Below are 8,773 nucleotides of genomic sequence, written 5' to 3' on the forward strand. Positions count from 1 at the left end.
TTTCTCGCGCTGCCATCTCAACGGCAGACCCGAAACCTTCTTTCCAAACTTGAGATCACAGCTGAAGTTTATAATTCGTACTAATGATTAATGGGCCTTTTTTTTTTTTTTTACAATGGCAGCGCCAGGTGTCTCCCTTCCTGCAGCAGGTCTTCATGCCGCTGGTGCTCGCCATCTTCGAGGCGTTGGCGCGGCCGGCTGAGGACAACGACCAGGCGGCCGCGCTGGAGAAACAGATGCTGAGGCGGAGCTACTTCACCTTCATCCAGACCATCACAGGAAGTGGGATGAACGAGGTGATGGCCAATCAGGGTGAGTTTCACACACACATAACTTCAGCGTTCGTTGGTCAAGGCCACCTTTGTCGGGAGAGGGGGAGTGAGAGAGGGATGGAGGGAGAGAGGGAGGGATGGATGGAGGGAGGGAGGGAGGGAGAGAGAGATGGGGGAGTAAGGGGGGAGAGAGAGAGAGAGAGAGAGGGGGGCAGGGAGAGTGAGAGAGGAAGGGAGGGAGAGGGATGGAGAGGGAGAGACAGACAGAGAGAGATCCATGAGAATAAATTGTACCATGATAAAATCTTCCTAGAAAATAATTTACAAGAATACAAATTTAAAGTGAGGAAAGAAGTGGAAATACAATTATGTTGCAATCTTATTAGAAAAAGCTGTAAAATATGTTGAGATGATGTTGCAAATGTACAATAACTAAGGATTATAATCTAAGAAAATGTGTCGTGAGAAATAATGGTAACTTTATGAGTAAAAATGTCAGGAGAGACAACGGGAAGTGATCATTTTTGAGAAAAAAAACAAACGTTTGATCATACTTTCTGGATTTGTGATGTCGTGAGAATAAAGTCCTTATTTTAGGAAGAAAAAAACTCCTGATATCATGCCTCAAATTAAAGGATTATGAGATTTAAAGTTGCGCACGGTTAAACGTACGGTATACTAGCCGCATCCAAGGTGGCGCGCGAGCGGAGGTCGGGCACGGCTCTTTCTTTTCAGCGACAAAGCGGAAACAGGAAGCCTGAACGAGTTCACCGACAGCGTGATGCCAGGACTCTCAGAGTGACTGCAGGTCCCTCTGGTAAACTCACCGGGTTAAGATGAGTTCTTTTATGGTGAATGACAGGCTCGATCCCACCAAGTAGCTCGTCCAATCAGATCCAAGCATTGACCTCAATGCTGCTGCCAGTTCTGCCGTTGTTTACCTTTTTTCTTCTTCTTCTAGTCTGTAGACTAGAGGTGGCGCTAACCTCATTAGCGCCACCTCTATCTAGGAGAAGACTGCAGCTAGTGTCGCGAGTAGAAAAAGTCACGGTGATCCCATGACTAGGGTTGGGCATCGAGAACCGATTGTTGTGTTGCACAGTAACTGGTAACTGGTGGTTACGTTGAAAAAGCCCTGTTAAAAAAAAAACAACAACTTTCCTCTTATTTGTGAAATAAGCATGTGACCCGTTTCAACTCCACCCCTCAAAGAATCGAGAATCGATGAGAACCAGAATCTAAAAGGAAGAATTGGAATCCGAATCGTTAAAATCCAAACGATGCCCAACCCTACCCATGACGTCAAATTTGCGCGCGCCAGCTGGGCTGTGTCTAGTGTAGAAGAGCCTTTAAAGTGATGTGGTCGTGTGAATGTTGTTGTTGTTGTTGTTGTTGTTGTTTTCCAGGAGCTGAGAACATCGAGCGCGTGGTGTTCACCATCATCCAGGGAGCCGTGGACTTCCCTGACCCCATCGCTCAGAAGACCTGCTTCATCATTCTCTCCAAACTGGTGGAGTTGTGGGGTGAGAGAGCTCAAGAAACGCATCAAACCAACTGCTCCACCTTGTTTCTTTGTCCTTCAAAGGGCTTTATATAAGCATAGGGCTGGGTACCGAACGTTGATACTTTTATGGCACCGGAAAAAACTCCAATCCTATGAGTATTGGAAAAATTATTTAACTGTCTGTGCCAAATTTCGGTTCCAAAGCATCTGAGCGCGTTAGGCGCAAGCTTATCTGTCCTCTCTGAATACTGACGGAGCAGAGCTCCGATCGAGACACACAGACAAGTCTGTTTCACTGTCTTTGTGGGGACATGTAATTGACATAATGCATTCCCTAGCCCCTTACCCTAACCTTAACCATCCCAACTGAATGCCTAACCTTAACCCTTACCCTAACCTTAACCATCACAACTAAATGTCTAACCTTAACCCTTACCCTAACCTTAACCATCACAACTAAATGCCTAACCTTAACCCTTACCTTAACCCTGTGCAGACCCCACAAGGATACTGTAGTCCCTGGTTATTGGACCCCACGAAGATAGTAAAACAGACACACACACACACACACACACACACAGGTGTGGATGGAGTAAACTGTCTGCAGTTTTGTTGAAGTCACAGCGATGCCGATAAAGTGGTTTCAAGTGTGGTTACAGTTTTTTAAAACTTGACCCAGACAGCGTTTGCTGCGATATGATATTAATGGTGAGGTGATGTTAACGGCGAGGTGGTGATGTTAACGGCGAGGTGGTGATGTTAACGGCGAGGTGGTGATGTTAACGGCGAGGTGGTGATATTAACGGCGGGTGGTGATGTTAACGGCGGGTGGTGATGTTAACGGCGGCGGTGGTGATGTTAACGGTGGTGATGTTAACGGCGGGTGGTGATGTTAACGGCGGGTGGTGATGTTAACGGCGAGGTGGTGATGTTAACGGCGAGGTGGTGATGTTAACGGCGAGGTGGTGATGTTAACGGCGAGGTGGTGATGTTAACGGCGAGGTGGTGATGTTAACGGCGAGGTGGTGATGTTAACGGCGAGGTGGTGATATTAACGGCGAGGTGGTGATGTTAACGGCGAGGTGGTGATGTTAACGGCGAGGTGGTGATGTTAACGGCGAGGTGGTGATGTTAACGGCGAGGTGGTGATGTTAACGGCGAGGTGATATTAATGGTGAGGTGAAAGCGGTGTTGTTGACGTTACACTTCCTGTGAGACAAGCAGCCACAGCGGTGGTTTCTCTGCCCTGATGACTGACTGACAGGCTGAGGTTGCAAGGCAAGGCAACTTTATTAATGTTACTCTGAGTGAGCAGTATTACCAGAATTTTTTAATTTTGATAACTGTTTTGAGTCACAATTAAGGCGGAAAATAAAAGCTGTGCGTTTGATGTATTTTTGTTGATGTTGAAATGGATTTTAAAATATACGGTATCGAAAAAAGTATCGTTAGGAACCGGCATCGAAACTGAGGTATCGAAACCGCATTCCTGGATGGGAGAACAACTGGTGCTCTGGTTTATTGGCATTTCTCTAAACCAATCACAATCGTCACAGGGCGGGGCTAAGCTCTGGACGGAGCCACGGTGCCTCTACTAAATAGTCTCAGAAAGGAACTTGTTTTGGTGGAACATGTGTACGTTCAAAAGTAGTTTTAGTCGTTTACTCTGCTTATAATATTCTTTAGTTTCTTCTCTCCTCTGTGATAATATTCTTTAGTTTCTTCTCTCCTCTGTGATAATATTCTTTAGTTTCTTCTCTCCTCTGTGATAATATTCTTTAGTTTCTTCTCTCCTCTGTGTTAATATTCTTTAGTTTCTTCTCTCCTCTGTGTTAATATTCTTTAGTTTCTTCTCTCCTCTGTGTTAATATTCTTTAGTTTCTTCTCTCCTCTGTGTTAATATTCTTTAGTTTCTTCTCTCCTCTGTGACCTTAAACTAAATACATTTGAGTTGTGGACCAAACAAGACATTTAAGAACGTCATCTTGGGCTTCTGTAAACGCTGATTGATGTTTTTCACAATTTTCTGACATTTTATAGACCAAACAAATAATCGATTTAATCGAGAAAATGAACGACAGATTAATCGACATTGAAAGTAATCGTTGGTTGCAGCCCTAATCTATTTTGATGCATCTTCCCATAACTTTTGTAATTTTACATATGTTTAAAAATATCAAAAATTAATATCGATATCCCAATAATCATAATCAATATCTCAATATCCATTTTGTCAATATGGTGGAAGCCTAGTCTTGATTTAAAAGAGCACAGGGTTATGGCAGATCTCAAGTGTTCTGGACATCTGTTCCATAACTTTTTGTTTGTTTGTTTGTGTTTTCTTGTGATGAAACCTGCAGGAGGGAAAGACGGCATGGTGGGTTTCCCCGACTTCATCTACAAACACATCGTTCCCGCCTGTTTCCTGGCTCCTCTCAAACCGACCTTTGACCTCTCCGACGCTCAGACGGTCCTGGTAAGTCTCTCTACAACAGTCCAGCCTACAAACAACAGACTGTAAAAAATACCAGTTAAAAGAAATAAGCAATTATTTTGTTTTAAAGTGCTCATATTCTGCTTTTTGGCTTTTCCCTTTCCTTTTATTTTGTTGTATATCTTTTTTGTGCATGTTATAGGTTTACAAAGTGAAAAAGCCCAAAGTCCCCCCAAAGTGACTTACCATCTCCAACAGAAAACACTGTTCACCAACTGCTCCAAACAGCTCTGTTGTAGTCCAGCCTTTACTTCAGAGACCAACGTTATAATGCTCACCTAGCTGCTAGCATAGCACACCCTCATACTCTACTCCTGACTGGCTAGTAGTCCTTACCTAGGTACTGTCAGGGCACGCCCTCATACTCTGCTCCTGACTGGCTAGTAGTCCTTACCTAGGTACTGTCAGGGCCCTCATACTCGGCTCCTGACTGGCTAGTAGTCCTTACCTAGGTACTGTCAGGGCCCTCATACTCTGCTTCTGACTGGCTAGTAGTCCTTACCTAGGTACTGTCAGGGCCCTCATACTCTGCTTCTGACTGGCTAGTAGTCCTTACCTAGGTACTGTCAGGGCCCTCATACTCTGCTTCTGACTGGCTAGTAGTCCTTACCTAGGTACTGTCAGGGCCCTCATACTCGGCTTCTGACTGGCTAGTAGTCCTTACCTAGGTACTGAGCATGTGCGACTCCCAACAAAGATGGAACAGAAGTGAGATGTCTCACTCTGAAGCTAAAATGGAGAGCTCAACACACAGGGTGAAAAGAGGAGCTGCAGCAATGTGCAGTACAACAGAAATATGTGGTGTTTTCTGAAAATTAAACCGTGTAAACCTATTCTGATATAACCTCTAAATACAATTATGAACCTAAAAATGATCATAATATGAGCACTTTTAATAGTTCAGATCAGAGGAACGTTTGTTGATTGATAATCTCAGCTTCAGCGTTGGCTCCACTTTTCAGCCCCGGAGGTTTCCCGCCTTGCTACAAACGTTTTTTAAAGAACAGCATTCAGAACCTCTCGGTTTGTGTTTCAGACGCTGTCAGAGTGTGCACTCACGCTGAAAATGATTCATCTCAAAAGGGTAAAAACGGTTTTATGAAATAAGTAAAATAATGTTGATATATTCTTCATATATTATGATACATATGTAGGAGTTTCCTCCCGCTCATTAAGTCTGATGTTTTCATTCAGGGCCCAGAGTTCATCCAGTTCTTGCAGCAGGACTATTTGCCCTCGCTGCAGGTTTCACCCGAAATCTCACAGGTGAGCGACCCTCAAACATTTCCCTTTTAAACCCGTGTGTTGTCTTCTTTGTCGACCATGCAACTTTTGGGGTTTTTTTGCGTCAAAATTTAAAATAACTTCTCTTTCTCAACACTTTTGAAGCTTTTCTGATGTTTTTTTTCTCTCCACTTTTTTCACCTTTTCTGACGTTTTTGAAGCTTTTTACGATGTTTTTTTTTTTTTTTCGTTCTTGCCACCTTTTTTCTGACATATGTCACTTTTTTTCTACGTTCTTTTACATTTTCAAATGCTACATAATTGAATGAATAAATCAAATTTGATGAAAGTAGTGAACTGATCATTTATTTAACTTGTAAAGAGCGTTGTAGGGAACCATCCACGTTATTTTTTTTTACAATTTGGTTGCAAGAAACCTAGGTACTGTCAGGGCCCTCATACTCTGCTCCTGACTGGCTAGTAGTCCTTACCTAGGTACTGTCAGGGCCTTCATACTCTGCTCCTGACTGGCTAGTAGTCCTTACCTAGGTACTGTCAGGGCCCTCATACTCTGCTCCTGACTGGCTAGTAGTCCTTACCTAGGTACTGTCAGGGCCTTCATACTCTGCTCCTGACTGGCTAGTAGTCCTTACCTAGCTACTGTCAGGGCCCTCATACTCTGCTCCTGACTGGCTAGTAGTCCTTACCTAGGTACTGTCAGGGCCCTCATACTCTGCTTCTGACTGGCTAGTAGTCCTTACCTAACCAAATTTCTGATATAGAAACTTGTTGAAAGTGGGTCAAATTTGGATACAACCCCCTAATAGAAGGTGTAAAAAGAAACTGAAATACTAAAACTTGGTCTTTATTTTATTGTGGCTACTGAATAAAAAATATATACAGATAGGAGTGTGTGTGTGTGTGTGTGTGTGTGTGTGTGTGTGTGTGTGTGTTTCCAGTTTCTTACATTGTTAACATGTTACAGGAACTTTGTCAAGTGCTTCAGCAGCCGGATGTCAAAGTCCTGAAAAACTACATTAAGGTACGAGTGTATTTATTATTACCCATTATTGATATTGATGATCGATCATCAGCTTGTTTTTTCAGGGTTTCTGCGGGAGTCTTAAAGTGTCTTTAAAGCCCAGTTCAGACCAAAGATTCGAGACGAGTTGAAACTACTTGCAACGCGTTGTATGCAGCGTTCTGAACGCTGGATGTATCATTCGTTGCGTCTAAATATGAACGTGGATAACATTAGTGATAGTAAGATGCTTGACAGTTACATTTCTAGTGATGAATCGGAGAAAAGAGGTTTATTTTGTCTGCTTCGAGGCTTTGTCCGAGGTGCTCCCCCTCTTCAGTCACTCTCTAGCTCGCTCCACTGTACATGCGTTGAGCCTCCGTTAACCGTTTGTAATAAAAATAAGATGGATTTTGGATCATTTTATTGTAGCTGACTTTACAAGATGACTTCTCTATTTGAGTCGGCTTTATGAACGTCTCCTGGTTCAACAGCCAATAGAGAAGTCATCTTGTAAAGTCAGCTACAACAAAATGATCCAAAATCCATTTTATTTCTGTCACAAACTGTAAACGGACAATTCCTCCGCAAAATGAACCTAGGGGTTAACAACACACGTCTACATATTTTTTTTTATTTTTTTTTTTTATGCTAATCGAATGTGAACGTGAAACGCTGATTAGCTTCTAACACTAGTATACGAATGCCATGTTTGAGCTATGTTACTATCATTTTAATAAACTTTCTGTACACTTACAAAGTTCTCACTGCTTCTGTTTACATGTAGGGACCCTCATGATGCTACCGTAGAAGTGTGGTGCTATTTTGAGCCTTGTTAGTGGTATAGAAATGGCGATTTACCCTCTGCTCCGAAAGCTAGCGCTATAAGCTAATCAGCGGTTGGCGCTAGCCTGTTTCAAGCTAGAGACGCATTTGATTAGCATGAAAACAGATCCCGGAGAACAGCCGACTCGGTACACGTGTTATTAACTCCTAGGTTCATTAAGTGCCGGAATTGTCCTTTTAAAGGAGGCTCAACGTGCGCCCGCGAGCATGTTCGGTGGAGCGAGCTAGAGAGTGACTGAAGACGTATATTTGACTTGTTGAAACCTGCAGAAAGCCTGTTTTTATTTGTTAAGTTTGTTGATCTCCGGATGATTCTCTCTTCTGTCTCTGCAGGCGTTCTTCCAGCGAGCCAAGCTGTAGGAAATGAAAACTGGAAGTTCACTTTGGACACTTCACACAAAGTGGTCGTACACGCCACTTAACAACAAATTAAAGGGACCTTAGCATAGGATCTGCTTTTGCACTTAAAAAAAAGTAAAATGCATAACAAAGTCTGTCTAGAGTCGGGTCGTGGACAGACCGCTCGGTGGACGGATTGAATCCCTCCGTCCGCCGACGAGACGAGCTGTCCGCGAGGACCGAAGAAAGCTCGACTGACGATCGGAAAACGTTTGCGGAGTCGAGTGGAAAAGGGCTTTTAGAAGTAAACACAGATCTGTGGGAGAGGAGAGCTGCCTGGACATCATTTTGTAATCCCCCCCGAAACCATCTGAACACCTGAAAACAAAGCTTCTATTCAAACGTTCACGTTAAGACAACTAGGGAAGCCCATTTCTGCCAATGTGATGGAAAGAAATAGATCCAGCAAGTCATTTATAATGAGAAACTTGAAAATTAGTTTGTAAGTCAAAATAGTAACTTAGTGTCTCTAAATAGTGACTTAGCATCACTCTAAATAACGAGTTAGTATCTCAATATCTCTAAATAGTGACGTAGCATCACTAACGAGTTAGTATCTCTAAATAGTGACTTAACATCTCAAAATAGCGACTTAGTATCTCAATATCTCAAAATAGTGACTATATTTCAAGATACTAAGTTCCAATTTAGAGATACTAAGTCAAGACAATGAGTCAGTATATTTTGATAAAGTATATAGAGATATAAAGTCATTATTTTTAGATAGTATGTCATTATTTTAAGATATTAATATTAAGTCATTATTTTGAGTATCTCAAAATACTGATTAAGTATCTTTTGAAAAAGTACTGCGAGATACTGAGTCATTACTTTAAGAAAGTTTGTCACGGTGATAACTTACAGGATCGTAGTTTTTTTCCAGCACACGTTCATCTTTTCTTCTACTGGCAACATTGGGCTTCCATAGAAACCACTTGATTCTTTTGGGGGTGTAGCTGCTGCCACAGAATGGACAGGAAAAAAAGGGCTGAATTGTATTATTTTTATTCAAT

The 8,773-nt window shown here is 42.5% G+C and overlaps 1 protein-coding gene across 1 annotated transcript in view; it reads left to right on the plus strand.

Moving 5' to 3' along the window:
- The window catches only part of xpot (exportin, tRNA (nuclear export receptor for tRNAs)), a 35,640-nt gene extending 27,797 nt beyond the window's left edge, over positions 1-7,843 (plus strand). Inside the window, exons 19-25 of the mRNA XM_028571163.1 lie at positions 123-312; positions 1,679-1,795; positions 4,137-4,252; positions 5,307-5,354; positions 5,465-5,536; positions 6,480-6,536; positions 7,695-7,843. Coding sequence (XP_028426964.1) covers positions 123-312; positions 1,679-1,795; positions 4,137-4,252; positions 5,307-5,354; positions 5,465-5,536; positions 6,480-6,536; positions 7,695-7,721 — 627 coding nt within the window. The 3' untranslated portion in view covers positions 7,722-7,843. The remainder of the gene's footprint in view (positions 1-122; positions 313-1,678; positions 1,796-4,136; positions 4,253-5,306; positions 5,355-5,464; positions 5,537-6,479; positions 6,537-7,694) is intronic.
- The last annotated feature ends 930 nt before the right edge of the window (positions 7,844-8,773 follow it).

This window comes from Perca flavescens, chromosome 23 (assembly GCF_004354835.1).
Source record: "Perca flavescens isolate YP-PL-M2 chromosome 23, PFLA_1.0, whole genome shotgun sequence".
NCBI classification, from domain to species: Eukaryota; Metazoa; Chordata; class Actinopteri; order Perciformes; family Percidae; genus Perca; species Perca flavescens.